General features: G+C 39.1%; 2 protein-coding genes across 2 annotated transcripts in view; both read left to right on the forward strand.

The window, feature by feature from the left end:
• The window catches only part of MTMR9 (myotubularin related protein 9), a 71,504-nt gene that overhangs the window by 13,857 nt on the left and 39,160 nt on the right, over nucleotides 1-18,487 (forward strand). The window contains exon 3 of the mRNA XM_061199470.1: nucleotides 4,137-4,262. Within this exon, the coding sequence (XP_061055453.1) occupies nucleotides 4,137-4,262 (126 nt within the window). The remainder of the gene's footprint in view (nucleotides 1-4,136; nucleotides 4,263-18,487) is intronic.
• On the forward strand, nucleotides 15,922-16,293 carry LOC133097551 (large ribosomal subunit protein P1-like). The gene has a single exon (XM_061199469.1). It carries the CDS (start codon nucleotides 15,949-15,951, stop codon nucleotides 16,291-16,293), a length of 345 nt encoding a protein of 114 aa, XP_061055452.1. The 5' UTR covers nucleotides 15,922-15,948.

Here is an 18,487-nt window from a genome sequence, read left to right on the forward strand (position 1 = left end):
TCTGAGTCTTTATTCCTGTCCTGCCCCTATATGTTTCTTTTAGATACTTAGTCATGTTGTGTGACTCAAATATTGAAGACTGAATGGAAGAGCCTCACCCTGAGTCATTGTTATAGGAATGTAAAAAGATTTCATTGACTTAACAGCAGTTTTTAATGCTGCTTATTCTTCTGGGTTTATCGATGTTGTAGCATGTGACAGGAATTCCTTCCCTTTTAAGGCTGAATAATATTCCATTGTGTGTATATAAATGCTGAGACTTCTTAAAAACGTTATTTCTTTTGTAAAGCAAGTAATTATCAACAATGATTGTAGTCTTTTGTTTGTTTTTAGTAAATCTGAATTTCCATATATTATGTTTGCTTAAGACAGGATGTATTTGTTTTATATTTACAGAAATGATATTGAATATCTGTTCAGATTACAAATAATAGAAATTTTACTTGGATAATTTAATCTTTTTTTTTTAAACTTTTATTTATTTATTTGTTTGTTTATTTATTTATTTATTTTTGGCTGTGTTGGGTCTTCGTTTCTGTCCGAGGGCTTTCTCTAGTTGCGGCAAGTGGGGGCCACTCTTCATCGCGGTGCGGTGCATGGGCCTCTCACTATCGCGGCCTCTCTTGTTGCGGAGCACAGGCTCCAGACGCCGAGGCTCAGCAATTGTGGCTCACGGGCCTAGTTGCTCCGCAGCATGTGGGATCTTCCCAGACCAGGGCTCGAACCCGTGTCCCCTGCATTGGCAGGCAGATTCTCAACCACTGCGCCACCAGGGAAGCCCGGATAATTTAATCTTTAAATTGAAGAGCTCACAGTGTTTTCTTTCCCATTTTAACCAACTATTTTGGTATACCCTCAGATTTTAAGTTGCTTTATTTTAAATCATTGCCACTAAATTATAGCAATTAGCTTTGTGTTTACAGTATTTTCTAGGTAATTATAGAGACACACTGATTTTTTTTTCCTTCTGTCTTTGAGTGACTGATCTGGGCTTTGTATGCAAAATAAATGCTATTGGCTTAACTGTTAAAGGGGGCAGAAAGGCTTAAATCTGTAGGATCTCATTTGGCTTTTAAACAAAAATAGAGAAATAGAGGAACCACCGTTGTGGTACTGAGAAAATGGCATGTAGCATTTTTTCTTTCTGCTTTTGCTAAATTTTACTTAAGGAAATGAGAAGATGAGCTGAACTGTTTGTCTTACATTTTCATCATTTGGAAATAACACAGTAATGTTGATTTGGCTGAATTTGCTGACATGAGTGAGAAACGCACTGTGGCTTCTAGGCTGTTAAAGGGAAATGTGTCCTGCTGTTTGGGCTGGGGAATGCCACTCACCCACTTCAGTTGAGCATGTGTTTTCTTCAGTTGTGGGGTTGGATTTTCACTGACCCGTCCGCATTTGTTTTTCTTATCCCTTTTGTAACTTGTAAGATAGCTGGTGGGTGTTAGTGAAGTTGCCTGCGGTGAAGAAACAGGGCAAAACGCCTATTACCCCACTTGCTGATTGCACTTACTTAACTTCTTGGCATCTGACACTAATCAATTATTTATTTAGCTACACATATTACCTAAAGCTCTGTAGAAACTGACTGATTATGTAGAAACTGACTGATTATGTAGAAGCCCTTAAGGCTGAAAAGAAGCCGTAAGTAATTTGACCTTAGAAAATGAATGCTCTGTTGATTGTTTTAACAGCATAGTAAATACACATAGTGTACTTGGCCTCTAGCCTTTTCCTGGCATCCAATTTCCCTCCCTTCTTCTATACATCTTGACATAATTTGGTAGTAATAAGTGCATTTCTTGTAAAGCACAGTTGAACTATTCTTTGTTATCAAAATCCATATACCCCAATATATTCTGTTGCCATAAATAGAATCCCATTGGAAGAATAACTGGCAAGTGCTTGGTTTTCTAAATTATAGCAGGAAGTCGGATGAATCTTATTTTCTATATAGTTTCAGTGGCCTTTTAGGGTTGAAATGATTTCAGTTCTTTGAGCATTAATGTGTTTAAAGGAAAAGTTCTGTCTCTAGTGACATGAAATGTAATCACGACAAGTCTGAGCCTGAGTGCTTATTGCCTGCCAGAATGGTTGCTGACATGCATTTAAAATAATGGTTGTACCAATCACTATGGAATACAGTATGGAGGTTCCTCAAGAAATTAAAACTAGAACTACCATATGATCCAGCAATCCCACTTCTCGGTATATATCCGAAGGAAACAAAATCATTGTCTTAAAGAGATATCCGTACTGCCATGTTCACTGCAGCATTATTCATAATAGCCAAGGTATAGAAACAACCTAAGTGTCTGTTGATGGATGAATGAATAAGGAAAATCACACACACAGACACACAGACACACAGACACACACACACACTGGAATATTATTCAGCCTTAAAAAAGAAAGCAGTCCTGCCATTTGCAACAACATGGATGAAACAGGAGGGCGTTGTGTTAAGTGAAATAAGCCAGACAGAGGAAGACAAATACTGCATGGTATCACTTATATGTGGAATCTAAAAAATTAAAAAAAGCAAACAAACAGGAAGTAGAAAAGTGGTTTCCAGGGGCTGGAGGTGGGTGAAATAGGGAGAGGTTGGTAAAAGTTACAGATGTTTATTTATGAGATAAGGTTTGAGAATCTAATGCATAACATGGACTATAGTTGATAACACTGTATTATGTAATTGAAGTTTGCTAAGAGAGTAGAACTTAAATGTTTTCATAAACAACAACAGAAGGTAAATATGTGAGGTGATGGATGTGTTAATTAACTCGATGGGGGAAAACCCTTTCGCGATGTGCATGTGTATCAAATCATCACTTTGTACATTTGAAATATCTTACAGTTTAATGAAACTGTCAATTTATACCGCAGTAAAGCTGAAAAAAAATTTTTTTAATATTGCGAAGAATATCTTTTAAATAATAAAATAATAAAATTTAAAAATTAAATAAATAAAATAAAATAAAGGTTCTACTGACCTGATCTTTCTGTGACCTAAAAGGAGGTAGCTTTATTCTGAGAGCTTGGGGATGTTAGCATGATGTTGGGCCCTCTTCCCCCCTCCAGCTGAGTGTCTCCAAAATTACTGCAGTTTGAATTATGCTAATTGATTTTGGTGCCTTTTTTTTCCACTCATAGAAATGCTTTCTAAAACTCCCCTGTCAGAAGGATGAAACTGCCAGGTGATGTTCCGTTTCTCAGTTCCTCCATCTAGTCAGGTTTTCCTGGTGTTGTCACCAGAATTCAAGTGCTTCAGATGGCAATAGGCTCATTTTGGGACCACAGGGTTATTGCCCCGGTTTTGGGTCAGTGTAGCATAAAGGTATGAGGGTACCTGACCATATCACTCTAGGAAGGGAGGAAATTTCACATCGATGGAAGCTATGTGGAGCATGTAACAGGTAAAATTATTTTAGAGTTTATTATGTGCCAGGCACTGTTCTAGCCCTGTTACATACATTTTCTCTCTTAATGCTCCCAACAGCCCTAAGAGGTAGGTACTATGAGGTAGACCTATGAGGTTATTTCCTCTATTTTACAGCTAAGGAAAGTGAGGCGTAGAGTGGTTACATTACTTAAACACTCTTGCATTGGCATCTGGAATTTGAGTCCAGCAGTCTGACTCCCTTCGGACTCTTTGGCTACTAAGCTTTTTTACAATTGCTAACACACGCTGATTTTAAATAATTTACATATGTTTATATATAGTTAATAACTGGATTTTGAGCCAAGGCCTTACTGACTAACCAAAACCTGTTCTCTGGTCCCCAGAAATATTTGGACCTTTTTATTAGGGCTTATTACTGAACTCTCCCTAGGTCTCAAGAAGGAGTTTTTTCATTTTTCTCCTGAGTAGGTGTGCACATTGTTTTGTTCTTTTGTTCATTCAGCAAATGCTAATTGAGTGTATGTTATGTGCCAGAAACTTTGTTAGAGGCTGAAAGCATGGTAATTAGCCTTAGTAAGGTATAATTGTGTCTAGTGATAAATACCATGTTAGAGAAATATATTGGGTGTCCATCATTATTAGGCCGTATTTAATACCAATTTGGCAATTAGAAAGTGTTTAAAATTGTGATATGTTCCAATTTTCTTTCTTTATTTCTTTTTTCCCCTAGGCATTATCTACCCTGGACTCCATCACTCTGATGTACCCTTTCTTTTACCGGCCCATGTTTGAAGTGATAGAAGATGGCTGGCATTCTTTCCTTCCTGAGCAAGAGTTTGAACTCTACTCTTCAGCTGTGAGTAACTTTTGAGAGAACTATGGGTAATGAGAAATAACCCAGCACTTTACTTGTGAAAATGATCACTTCCTTTTGCCGAGTAATAAGGTGCAGTTGACTTATCCATGCCCAAAAGAAGTATCTATTAGCTATTAGTGCTGCAGCCTTTGCCATTCAGAGATTTGCATAATTTGTTCCCAGTGCTGCAGCTTAAGTAATTTTTCTTCTAGTGGATTTACTGATAAAACATTAAGATCTTCATAAAGATAGTCCTGACATGTTTTAATTTGGGGGTGTTTTAAAAGTGTCTCCCTAGAAACAGCTTTGTATACAGTAATTAGGTTCTGAGCCATCTCCCAAAAGTCTGTTGAACCCACTGTGTATCTAGGAGAGCACTAGAGAACCATGTATCGATTTGTTTTTGTGGGATGATTTTTGTGATTTTATAATTTGGGTTACTAAGACCAGTGTACTAGATCCACGTGTTCTTTCTGGAAGATTGGAAGATTGGCAGGACCTTTCTGCACACTTTCTGCTTCTACTGCTGCCCAACCTCCTGAAGCCATTTTTTTCTTAGCTTTTGTTAATACTTCTTCCATCCTGATACTTGTTTTTACTGTTAAGTATTCTGCCAGTGGACGGTAATAGTACCCAAATAAACTGTACATATGAAATGAGAAGATATACATAAATGCCAGATTAAAAACAATCAAGTTTTTTCTATCCCACTTTTACTTATGAGTGGGATGTTGTTTATAAAGGTTTTTTGCTTTCACCAAAAAAGAAACATCTGTGTCTGTCACTGAATGTTCCTTCCCCTTCTCCCCTAACTGGCTGAAATGTACAAATACCCGAAAAAAGGAATGGGCTGTATCTCATTAGGAAAGAAGCTGCAATTGTCCAATAAATAGATGCTGTTGGTCTTCAAAAAAAATTTTTTTCTACTTTTCTTTTTCCAACATACCTCTGTAAATGGGTCCTAGGAGGAGCAAGAAGTAGGGACCAGGGTGCCATGTAATTTAAAGAACAAAGATGTCCATAGCAGCAAAGTGAGAAAGGAAGGGGAATTTTACATTCTTGTGTATGGAGCATTTTCATATAGTTTGTGGATAACTACCTGTATTTACATTTATATTCAGGGTCTTTATAGCATTAAAAACTGCATAGTAAACATTCTCAAATGCATGATGCTTTTCTTTTGTATCAATTAACTACTAGCTAACAGCTACCTTAGAGGAATCCTTAGTCACTTCCTAGGTGGAAAATGGCACTCAGAATTTGATCTGGAAGGGAGATGTCTGGATGATTTTCTTGGTTATCCAAAAACGTCTGTATAAATGACTTGCTCATGACTTATCTTGTAGTTAGGTGCCATAAGTGAACCAGTCTAAGTCTACATTCAACAAGCCAACATTCAGATCAGTCTCCTATCCTGTGCAGAAATCCTCTGTGCTAACACATCCATGATGTGGTTGTCCAGCTTCTGCTTGAAATCTCTAGTGCAAGAGAATTTGCAAAATCACACAGTAACGTCCCAGATGGGAACAGTCCTAATACCAAGCTGAAGTTCCCCTGTACTTAGACCCCATGTTTCTGATGTTGCCTTGTGTTTTTCAGGTTGTCTTATTCCTCTACTATGAATTGTTCTTCAAATTAATAACTTTTATGTCCCCATTAAGTTTTCTCTCCTACAGATTAAATATCAGTATTTATTTCAGCCTTTTCCCATAATACTGAACTCAGGGCCCCACCCTGTCCTGGCTGCTTTCCTCAGCAAGGCCTTCAGTTTGTCATTGATTCTCTTAAAATATGGTACCCATAACATTTAGCGTAGATTGGAACTATTACTGATACTTTACTGTAGCCCAAAGTTGAATTGGCCTTTTTCAGAATTAAATTACTAACGAAATAAACTAAAATTCCTTCATCCTTATACATGTGTTATTAAGGGATCCTCCTTGCCTTTTTGTTTGTTTGTCCATTCATTCTTTCTTATATTCAACACTTTTTTTTTTTTTTTTTTTTTTTTAAATTAATTTATTTATTTATGGCTGTGCTGGGTCTTCGTTTCTGTGCGAGGGCTTTCTCTAGTTGCGGCGAGCGGGGGCCACTCTTCATCGCGGTGCGCGGGCCTCTCACTATCGTGGCCTCTCTTGTTGCGGAGCACAGGCTCCAGATGCGCAGGCTCAGCAATTGTGGCTCACGGGCCTAGTCGCTCCGCGGCATGTGGGATCTTCCCAGACCAGGGCTCGAACCCGTGTCCTCTGCATTGGCAGGCAGATTCTCAACCACTGCGCCACCAGGGAAGCCCTATTCAACACTTTTTTCCTCGTAGGCATTTCCTTTTGGGGTTAGCTAATTATTTAAGCAATTTGTATATTTGAATTTCTGTTTTATATTCCTGCAAATTTTGTAATCCACAAATTTAATGAGAACATCTTTAATGCCTTGATTTGAGGTATTTACTTACTATTGCTAGATTATGGAAATTTTAGATAAGCAAAGCATGGTCCCTTCCTTCTAATTGTTCAAAGTCTAATAATTATCTAAGTAATTGAATACAATAAAATAAGTGCTGACAAAATTTCCACAAGGCCCAGGGGAAATGAAATTATTAGATCTGTGTTATAGAAAGTCAGTTCTGTTGCAAAATGCTGAGAAACTGCTTGAGAGGATGCTGTAGTCATATAAAGAAGACGGCTGGACCAGTAGCAGAGAGGTTATAGTGCAGAAAGAGTCAGCAAGTGGAATTAAGAGGAGTTGGTGACCCACTCCCTGGATGTGAGAGGTAGAACAGGCAATGGCATCTAGGTTTTACCATTGAGATGGGAAAGACAGAAAGAGAAATGTGTTTGACAGGGAATGAGGTGAGTTCAGTTTTGGGGATGGCAAATTCAAAGGGCCTGTGTGGTACATATCATTGAATATGTACAAGAGATAGTTTAGAGCTTATATGAGAGATCTGTGTTAAAAATGAAATATTGAGCGTAATCAATGTATACATTGTGGGAACCATGGGGAGAAGTTGATATTACCGAGGGAAAGCATCTAAAGTAAGTAGGGGGCCAAGGATGAACCATGTAAGGGATGAGTGGAGGAAAAAGCCAAGGGAAGAGCGAGCTTCAAGTAGGAGGGGGTCACTAATGTGAAAGCTTCTTATTCATTGTTGGTTTATTATCTCTCTTCTGGTCTAGGATACAAGCTGCTAGAATATAAACTTTAGGACGGTGGGAAACATACATGTCATTCTTATTCTCTACTGTATTCTTTTTTTTTAACATCTTTATTGGAGTATAATTGCTTTACAATGGTGTGTTAGTTTCTGCTTTATAACAAAGTGAATCAACTGTACATATATGTGTATCTCCATATCTCCTCCCTCTTGTGTCTCCCTCTCACCCTCCCTATCCCACCCCTCTAGGTGGTCACAAAGCACTGAGCTGATCTCCTTGTGCTATGCAGCTGCTTCCCACTAGCTATCTATTTTACGTTTGGTAGTATATATAAGTCCATGCCACTCTCTCACTTCGTCCCAGCTTACCCTTCCCCCTCCCTGTGTCCTCAAGTCCATTCTCTACGTCTGAGTCTTTATTCCTGTCCTGCCCCTAGGTTCCTCAGAACCATTTTTTTTTTTAGATTCCATATATATGTGTTAGCACACAGTATTTGTTTTTCTCTTTCTGACTTACTTCACTCTGTATGACAGACTCTAAGTCTATCCACCTCACTACAAATAACTCAATTTCGTTTCTTTTTATGGCTGAGTAATATTCCATTGTATATATGTGCCACATCTTCTTTATACATTCATCTGTCAGTGGACACTTAGGTTGCTTCCATGTCCTGGCTATTGTAAATAGAGCTGCAGTGAACATTGTGGTACATGACTCTTTTTGAATTATGGTTTTCTCAGGGTATCTACTGTATTCTTAGCACATGATTGGCAAGCAGTAGATATTTGATGAGTGAATGAATATAGGAATGTGTGCATTTATGCAGGATAGGACAAAAGGACAATAAGGCCTTCTATATATCATTGGAATTCTCTGCCAGGTAGACATATATCACTTAATCAGTATTCGTTGAGTAAGGTTTTTTGACCATCTAAAAAACTTTCTAAATAGTATTAGCCAGTCCCTTCTTCTCTTATATCCAAAAGAGATGTATGGTATTGAGAAGACAGAGTACTAAAACTAGCTATCAAGATATCTTATGTTGCATACCAGATATGTTGGCTGATTGACTTGCTGGGACTCAGTTTCCAAGTCTACACAGTGAAAGTATTGGACAAATGATCTTTAAGAGCTCCTCCCCTTTTAACAAGCTTTTATTCTAGGATATCATGAAATATTATTTCAGATACTTTGCTGAAATACACATATATAATATATCTGTACTCCCTCAATCTACTACTTCAGAAATTATATACAACAAAGATGATGATAAGGTAATGGTTGAGTAGCTTCTATCTGACAAGACCTCCTGCAGATATACAATGACAAACTATAAATAAAATACAGAAAACTGTTACTTGGAGGCTCTGGTAAGTGAACAGAAATCAGCATATTTTAGAGGGGAGTCAAAATTAGAGGAAGTGAATGACAGAGTGCATTTCCTATTTTGCGGGCCTTGTCCTGAGGTCAGTGAAGTTATGGCATTGATGGTATAGGACAGCTAACATTCTGGTGAAAAGCCCACTTTCTCTCTGGTGGGAGGAACCAGGGGAAGGGCTTGGGGAACCAGAGAGCCAGAGGAGGGGAACCTTGATTGTGTATATAACCCTGAATCTCTGGCTGACACTTTATTTTATTTTTTTAACATCTTTATTGGAGTATAATTGCTTTACAATGGTGTGTTAGTTTCTGCTTTATAACAAAGTGAATCAGTTATACATATACATATGTTCCCATATGTCTTCCCTCTTGCATCTCCCTCCCTCCCACCCTCCCTATCCCACCCATCTAGGTGGTCACAAAGCACCGAGCTGATCTCCCTGTGCTATGCGGCTGCTTCCCACTAGCTAACTAGTTTACGTTTGGTAGTGTATATATGTCCATGCCACTCTCTCACTTTGTCACAGCTTACCCTTCCCCCTACCCACATCCTCAAGTCCATTCTCTACTAGGTCTGTGTCTTTATTCCCGTCTTGCCCCTAGGTTCCTCATGACCTTTTTTTTTTTTATTAGATTCCATATATATGTGTTAGCACACAGTATTTGTTTTTCTCTTTCTGACTTACTTCACTCTGTATGACAGACTCTAAGTCTATCCACCTCACTACAAATAACTCAATTTCGTTTCTTTTTATGGCTGAGTAATATTCCATTGTATATATGTGCCACATCTTCTTTATCCATTCATCCGATGATGGACACTTAGGTTGCTTCCATGTCCTGGCTATTGTAAATAGAGCTGCAATGAACATTGTGGTACATGTCTCTTTTTGAATTATGGTTTTCTCAGGGTATATGCCCAGTAGTGGGATTGCTGGGTCGTATGGTAGTTCTTTTTTTTTTTTTTTTTTTTTAATTTATTTATTTTATTTTGTTTTTATTTTTGGTTGTGTTGGGTCTTCGTTGCTGCACGCGGGCTTTCTCTAGTTGCGGCGAGCGGGGGCTACTCTTTGTTGCGGTGCGTGGGCTTCTCATTGCGGTGGCTTCTCTTGTTGTGGAGCACAGGCTCTAGGTGTACGAGCTACAGTAGTTGCGGCACACAGGCTCAGTAGTTGTGGCTCGTGGGCTCTAGAGCACAGGCTCAGTAGTTGTGGTGCACGGGCTTAGTTGCTCCGCGGCATGTGGGATCTTCCCGGACTAGGGCTCGAACCCGTGTCCCCTGCATTGGCAGGCGGATTCTTAACCCCTGGGCCACCAGGGAAGTCCCGGTCGTATGGTAGTTCTATTTTTAGTTTTTTAAGGAACCTCCATACTGTTCTCCATAGTCACTGTATCAATTTACATTCCCACCAGCAGTGCAAGAGGGTGCCCGTTTCTCCACACCCTCTCCAGCATTTATTATTTGTAGATTTTTGATGATGGCCATTCTGACTGGTGTGAGATGATATCTTACTGTAGTTGTGATTTGCATTTCTCTAATGATTAATGATGTTGAGCATTCTCTCATGTGTTTGTTGGCAGTCTGTATATCTTCTTTGGAGAAATGTCTGTTTAGGTCTTCTGCCCATTTTTGGATTGGGTTGTTTGTTTTTTTGATATTGAGCTGCATGAGCTGCTTGTACATTTTGGAGATTAATCCTTTGTCAGTTGCTTCATTTGCAAATATTTTCTGCCATTCTGAGGGTTGTCTTTTGGTCTTGTTTATGGTTTCCTTTGCTGTGCAAAAGCTTTGAAGTTTCATTAGGTCCCATTTGTTTATTTTTGTTTTTATTTCCATTTCTCTAGGAGGTGGGTCAAAAAGGATCTTGCTGTGATTTATGTCATAGAGTGTTCTGCCTATGTTTTCCTCTAAGAGTTTGGTAGTGTCTGGCCTTACATTTAGGTCTTTAATCCATTTTGAGTTTATTTTTGTGTATGGTGTTAGGGAGTGTTCTAATTTCATACTTTTACATGTACCTGTCCAGTTTTCCCAGCACCACTTATTGAAGAGGCTGTCTTTTCTCCACTGTATATTCTTGCCTCCTTTATCAAAGATAAGGTGACCATATGTGTGTGGGTTTATCTCTGGGCTTTCCATCCTGTTCCATTGATCTATATTTCTGTTTTTGTGCCAGTACCGTACTGTCTTGATTACTGTAGCTTTGTAGTATAGTCTAAAGTCAGGGAGCCTGATTGCTCCAGCTCCGTTTTTCTTTCTCAAGATTGCTTTGTCTATTCGGGGTCTTTTGCGTTTCCATACAAATTGTGAAATTTTTTGTTCTAGTTCTGTGAAAAATGCCAGTGGTAGTTTGATAGGGATTGCATTGAATCTGTAGATTGCTTTGGGTAGTAGAGTCATTTTCACAATGTTGATTCTTCCAATCCAAGAACATGGTATATCTCTCCATCTATTTGTATCATCTTTAATTTCTTTCATCAGTGTCTTATAATTTTCTGCATACAGGTCTTTTGTCTCCTTAGGTAGGTTTATTCCTAGAAATTTTATTCTTTTTGTTGCAATGGTAAATGGGAGTGTTTTCTTCATTTCACTTTCAGATTTTTCATCATTAGTATATAGGAATGCTAGAGATTTCTGTGCATTAATTTTGTGTCTTGCTACTTTACCAAATTCATTGATTAGCTCTAGTAGTTTTCTGGTAGCATCTTTAGGATTCTCTATGTATAGTATCATGTCATCTGCAAACAGTGACAGCTTTACTTCTTCTTTTCTGATTTGGATTCCTTTTATTTCTTTTTCTTCTCTGATTGCTGTGGCTATGACTTCCAAAACTATGTTGAATAATAGTGGTGAGAGTGGGCAGCCTTGTCTTTTTCCTGATCTTAGTGGAAATGGTTTCAGTTTTTCACCATTGAAGACGATGTTGGCTGTGGGTTGTCATATATGACCTTTATTATGTTGAGGAAAGTTCCCTCTATGCCTACTTTCTGCAGGGCTTTTATCATAAATGGATGTTGAATTTTGTTGAAAGCTTTCTCTGCATTGAGATGATCATGTGGTTTTTCTCCTTCAATTTGTTAATATGGTGTATCACATTGATTGATTTGTGTATATTGAAGAATCCTTGCATTCCTGGGATAAACCCCACTTGATCATGGTGTATGATCCTTTTAATGTGCTGTTGGATTCTGTTTGCTAGTATTTTGTTGAGGATTTTTGCATCTATGTTCATCAGTGATATTGGCCTGTAGTTTTCTTTCTTTGTGACATCTTTGTCTGGTTTTGGTATCAGGGTGATGGTGGCCTCATGGAATCAGTTTGGGAGTGTTCCTCCCTCTGCTATATTTTGGAAGCGTTTGAGAAGGATAGTTGTTAGCTCTTCTCTAAATGTTTGAAAGAATTCGCCTGTGAAGCCATCTGGTCCTGGGCTTTTGTTTGTTGGAAGATTTTTAATGACAGTTTCAATTTCAGTGCTCGTGATTGGTCTGTTTATATTTTCTATTTCTTCCTGGTTCAGTCTCGGCAGGTTGTGCATTTCTAAGAATTTGCCCATTTCTTCCAGGTTGTCCATTTTATTGGCATAGAGTTGCTTGTAGTGAGCTCTCATGACCGTTTGTATTTCTGCAGTGTCAGTTGTTACTTCTCCTTTTTCATTTCTAATTCTATTGATTTGAGTCTTCTCCCTTTTTTTCTTGATGAGTCTGGCTAATGGTTTATCAATTTTGTTTATCTTCCCAAAGAACCAGATTTTAGTTTTATTGATCTTTGCTATCGTTTCCTTCATTTCTTTTTCATTTATTTCTGATCTGATCTTTTTGATTTCTTTCCTTCTGCTAACTTTGGGGTTTTTTTGTTCTTCTTTCTCTAATTGCTTTAGGTGTAAGGTTAGGTTGTTTATTTGAGATGTTTCTTGTTTCTTAAGGTAGGATTGTATTGCTATAAACTTCCCTCTTAGAACTGCTTTTGCTGCATCCCATAGGTTTTGGGTCATCGTGTTTTCATTGTCATTTGTTTCTAGGTATTTTTTGATTTCCTCTTTGATTTCTTCAGTGATCTCTTGTTTATTAAGTAGTGTATTGTTTAGCCTCCATGTGCTTGTATTTTTTTACAGATTTTTTCCTGTAATTGATATCTAGTCTCATAGCGTTGTGGTCGGAAAAGATACTTGATAGGATATCAGTTTTCTTAAATTTACCAAGGCTTGATTTGTGACCCAAGATATGATCTATCCTGGAGAATGTTCCATGAGCACTTGAGAAGAAAGTGCATTCTGTTGTTTTTGGATGGAATGTCCTATAAATATCAATTAAGTCCATCTTGTTTAATGTATCATTTAAAGCTTGTGTTTCCTTATTTATTTTCATTTTGGATGATCTGTCCATTGGTGAAAGTGGGGTGTTAAAGTCCCCTACTATGATTGTGTTACTGTTGATTTCCCCTTTTATGGCTGTTACTATTTGCCTTATGTATTGAGGTGCTCCTATGTTGGATGCATAAGTATTTACAATTGTTATATCTTCTTCTTGGATCGATCTCTTGATCATTATGTAGTGTCCTTCTTTGTCTCTTGTAATAGTCTTTATTTTAAAGTCTATTTTGTCTGATATGAGAATTGCTACTCCAGCTTTCTTTTGATTTCCATTTGCATGGAATATCTTTTTCCATCCCCTCACTTTCAGTCTGTATGTGTCCCTCAGTCTGTAGTGGGTCTCTTGTTGACAGCATATATACGGGTCTTGTTTTTGTATCCATTCAGCCAGTCTATGTCTTTTGGTGGGAGCATTTAATCCATTTACATTTAAGGTAATTATCAATATGTATGTTCCTATTCCCATTTTCTTAATTGTTTTGGGTTTGTTATTGTAGGTCTTTTCCTTCTCTTGAACAACACAACGTTTCCTGCCTAGAGACGTTCCTTTAGCATTTGTTTTAAAGCTGGTTTGGTGGTGCTGAATTCTCTTAGCTTTTGCTTGTCTGTAAAGATTTTAATTTCTCCGTCAAATCTGAATGAGATCCTTGCTGGGTAGAGTAATCTTCATTGTAGGTTTTTCTCCTTCATCACTTTAAATATGTCCTGCCACTCCCTTCTGGCTTGCAGAGTTTCTGCTGAAAGGTCAGCTGTTAACCTTATGGGGATTCCCTTGTGTGTTATTTGTTGTTTTTCCCTTGCTGCTTTTAATATTTTTTCTTTGTATTTAATTTTTGATAGTTTGATTATATGTGTCTTGGCATGTTTCTCCTTGGATTTATCCTGTATGGGACTCTCTGTGCTTCCTGGACTTGATTAACTATTTCCTTTCCCATATTAGGGACGTTTTCAACTATAATCTCTTCAAATATTTTCTCAGTCCCTTTCTTTTTCTCTTCTTCTTCTGGGACCTCTATAATTCGAATGTTGGTGTGTTTAATGTTGTCCCAGAGGTCTCTGAGACTGTCCTCAATTCTTTTCATTCTTTTTTCTTTATTCTGCTCTGCAGTAGTTATTTCCACTATTTTATCTTCCAGGTCACTTATCTATTCTTCTGCCTCAGTTATTCTGCTATTGATCCCTTCTAGAGAATTTTTAATTTCATTTATTGTGTTGTTCATCATTGTTTGTTTGCTCTTTAGTTCTTCTAGGTCCTTGTTAAACGTTTCTTGTATTTTCTCTATTCTATTTCCAAGATTTTGGATCATCTTTACTATCATTATTCTGAATTCTTTTTCAGGTAGACTGCCTATTTCCTCTTCATTTGTTAGGTCTGGTGGGTTTTTACCTTGCTCCTTCATCTTCTGTGTGTTTTTCTGTCTTCTCATTTTGCTTAACTTACTGTGTTTGGGGTCTCCTTTTTGCAGGCTGCAGGTTTGTAGTTCCCATTGTTTTTGGTGTCTGTCCCCAGTGGCTAAGGTTGATTCAGTGGGTTGTGTAGGCTTCCTGGTGGAGGGGACTAGTGCCTATGTTCTGGTGGATGAGGCTGGATCTTGTCTTTCTGGTGGGCAGGTCCACGTCTCGTGGTGTGTTTTGGGGTGTCTGTGGCCTTATTATGATTTTAGGCAGCCTCTCTGCTAATGGATGGGGTTGTGTTCCTGTCTTGCTAGTTGTTTGGCATAGGGTGTCCAGCACTGTAGCTTGCTGGTCGTTGAATGAAGCTGGGTCTTGGCATTGAGATGGAGATCTCTGGGAGATTTTCACCGTTTGATATTACGTGGAGCTGGGAGGTCTCTTGTGGACCAGTGTCCTGAAGTTGGCTCTCCCACCTCAGAGGCACAGCCCTGACGCCTGGCTGGAGCACCAAGAGCCTTTCATCCACACGGCTCTTGGGCCACCAGGGGGACTCACTGCACACTCTGCGAAAGGCTGTCTTGGGGTGCAGGGGAAGTTAAAAAACCCTTCCCTCTACCCTCTTCAGTTCAATACCTGGGTCATTTGAATCAAACCCCAAGCGACACCGAAAGTGAACTGTAGCTTAGGTCGTCCCTTGGCTCCAAACAGACTTGGGCTGAGGCGGCCAGCGCCTGCCACGGAGAGTCCCTCTGAGTTCCCCTGAGCAAAATGAGCTCTGGCAGCTCCTGGGGATTCGGGGAAAGGGCTGCTCCTGGCCATGGTCGACTTGCCATAGGCATGAACTCCTGGACTGGCTCACCAAAACTGTTACCAAATGCAGGTTTGTGTGCCCACCACACAGGGAGGCCAAACAAACTGAAACGTTGGAATTTGGAGCAGAGAAAGGTTTATTGCAGGGCCAAGCAAGGAGAACGGTGGCTCATGCTAAAAACCTTGCACTCTCTGGCTTGAACCATGATTGCATGGGACAGACTGGGAGCAGTCAGAACTAAGGTCTGAGCTGCCGTGCACCTCAAATGTTACAGAGTTTGCAGTTTAAGTCTGAACAAGTTAGTTCCTTGTAAAACAGAACCATAACACTCTTCAAAGGTGTGTAATAGAATGCAGTTTCCGCAACATAACATTCACAATGTCCAGGATACAGTCCACAGTTGAGCCAGGATATTATGACCCGTTCTCAAGAAAAAGGACAATCAGCTTCCTTTCCTCAGCTGCCGCTGAGGTGCTTGGTCCTTCCGAGGAAGCTAAGGCTGCGTTGGGGTGCGGCCCTCACTTCATCCGGTGACTAGCATTGCTCCTGGCAGCACCTGCCTAGCACTCACCCGCACCATGGCCTCCGTCTCGGAGCTCGCCTGCGTCTACTCGGCCCTCATCCTGCACGATGATGAGGTGATGGTCACGGAGGATAAGATCAATGCCCTCATTAAAGCAGCAGGTGTAAATGTTGAACCTTTCTGGCCAGGCTTGTTTGCAAAGGCTTTGGCCAGTGTCAACATTGGGAGCCTCATCTGCAACGTGGGGGCAGGTAGACCTGCCCCAGCAGCTGCTGCTGCCCCAGCAGGAGGTCCTGCCCCCTCCACCAGTGCTGTCCCAGCTGAGGAGAAGAAAGCGAAAGCAAAGAAAGAAGAATCTGAAGAGTCTGATGATGACATGGGCTTTGGTTTTTTTGACTAAACTAAACCTCTTTAGTAACACAAAAAGCTGGGCTCTTTGCAAAAAAAAAAAAAAAGACAATCAGCAATTGCCAACCCCAAGATGACTCAGATGTTCAAATGATCATACAAGATCTTTCGAGCAGCTGTTTAAACTGCCCAATTTTCCATAAAGGAAACTATGCTTAAAATGAGAGAAAAGAAACCTCAGCAGAGAAATAGAAAACATTAAGAAGAGTCAAATGGAACTCAGCATTTTTTGAAAAATTTATATCCGAAATAAAATATTCACTAGGCTAAATGACAGAGGACAAACAGTAATATTGAAATTAGAGCAATAGAAATTATTTGGAGAAATAGAGAAGAGAAATTATGGAAAAATAAACAGAGCCTCAGGAACATGTGGAACAATATCAAAATGTCTGGTATATGTGTAATTACAGATCCAGGAGAGAATAGACAGAATAGGTAGAAAAAAAATTTAAAGAAATAATGTTCAGAAACTAAAAATTTGGTGAATTTTCTGAATTCAAAAAACTCAGCAAGCCCTAAACAGGATAAGTATGAAGAAAATCATGCTAGGCACATCATAGTCAAACTGTCAATGAACCATGATAACATGAAGATCTTGAAAGCTGCCAGATAAAAACAACACATTACATACACAGAGACAATTCAAATGACCGTGGACTATTCATCAGAAATCATGGTGACTAGAAGACAAAACTTTTAAAGTGTTGAAAGGAGTAAAACCTACTAACCCTGAATTCTGTATCTGGTGAAAGTATCTTTCAAGGAGGAATGTGAGACAACATTTTCAGATAAAAAGAAACTAAGAATTTGTCACCAAGAGACCTTCACTATAAGAAATGTTAAAGGTAGTTCTTCAGACTGAAGGGAAATAATACCAGAGGGAATCCTGAATATTCAAAATGATTGAAGAATACTGGAAATGGTAAATTCTAGGTAACTATAACAAGCTATTTTTTTTTCTTTTTAGTGTCTTTAAAATATGTATGACTACTTAAAGCAAAAACTATGGCAATGGGGGCTTCCCTGGTGGCACAGTGGTTGAGAATCTGCCTGCCAATGCAGGGGACACGCGTTCGAGCCCTGGTCCGGGAAGATCCCACATGCCGTGGAGCAACTAAGCCCGTGCGCCACAACTACTGAACCTGCGCTCTAGAGCCTGCGAGCCACAACTACTGAGCCCGCGTGCCACAACTATGGAAGCCTGTGCTCCGCAACAAGAGAAGCCACCACAATGAGGAGCCCACACACAGCAATGAAGACCCAATGCAGCCAAAAATAAATAAATAAATAAATTTATTAAAAAAACAAACACAAACTATGGCATTGCCTTTGTGGTGTTTATAGTGTATGTAGACATATTACATATGGAAACTATGTCATTAAAAATGACTGGGTGTGGTGTGGCTGAATGGATATAGACCAATACAGCTTAAAGGTTTTTACATATTATGTAATGTGGGCTAATATTTAAATTAACAACATATATTATAATCCCTAGAGCAGAGTTTCTCAAACTTGGCACTGTTGACATTTGGGCTAGATAATTCTTTGTTGTGAGAAGCTGTCCTGTGCATTGTAGGATGTTTGGCAGTATCCCTGGCCTGCCATTAGATGCCAGTAGCATTCTTCTCCTCCAACCCCAGTAGTCTTCAGTCATTGACAGATGTTCTCTTGGGGCAAAATCACCCATAGCTGAGAACCATTGTACTCAGCAGTCACTTCTTAAAAATGTTAAGAGGTATAATTAAAAGATTAATACATTAAAGTACAATTCTAAAAAGTATTAAAATAATTCAAAAGAAAGTGGGAAAGAAGAAACAGCAATAAAAACTGAAGGGGCAAACAAAATAAATGCTAGACTAAAATCCAGCTGTATCGATATCTAATATTGATGAGCTAAATGCTCCAATTAAAAGGCAGAGATTGTCAGAATAAATTGAAGAAAAAAAGCAAGGGAGTTCCCTGGTGGCCTAGCGGTTAGGATTCCAAGGCTTTCACTGCTGAGGGCTCAGGTTCAGTCCCTGGTCAGGGAACTGAGATCCCTCAAGCTGCGTGGTGTGGCCAAAAAAAGAAGAAGAAGAAAAAAAAAGCAAGATCCAAATACTGCTGTGTACAAGAGATGCATTTTGAGTATAAAGAGACAGATTGAAAAATGCGTGGGGAAAATGTGCCATGAAAATAAT

Source organism: Eubalaena glacialis, chromosome 9, assembly GCF_028564815.1.
Source record: "Eubalaena glacialis isolate mEubGla1 chromosome 9, mEubGla1.1.hap2.+ XY, whole genome shotgun sequence".
Taxonomy (NCBI): Eukaryota; Metazoa; Chordata; class Mammalia; order Artiodactyla; family Balaenidae; genus Eubalaena; species Eubalaena glacialis.

What these genes read in the sequence shown, in the direction of transcription:
- LOC133097551 (XM_061199469.1), top strand. Translation starts at nt 15,949, where the DNA reads ATGGCCTCCGTCTCGGAGCTCGCCTGCGTCTACTCGGCCCTCATCCTG.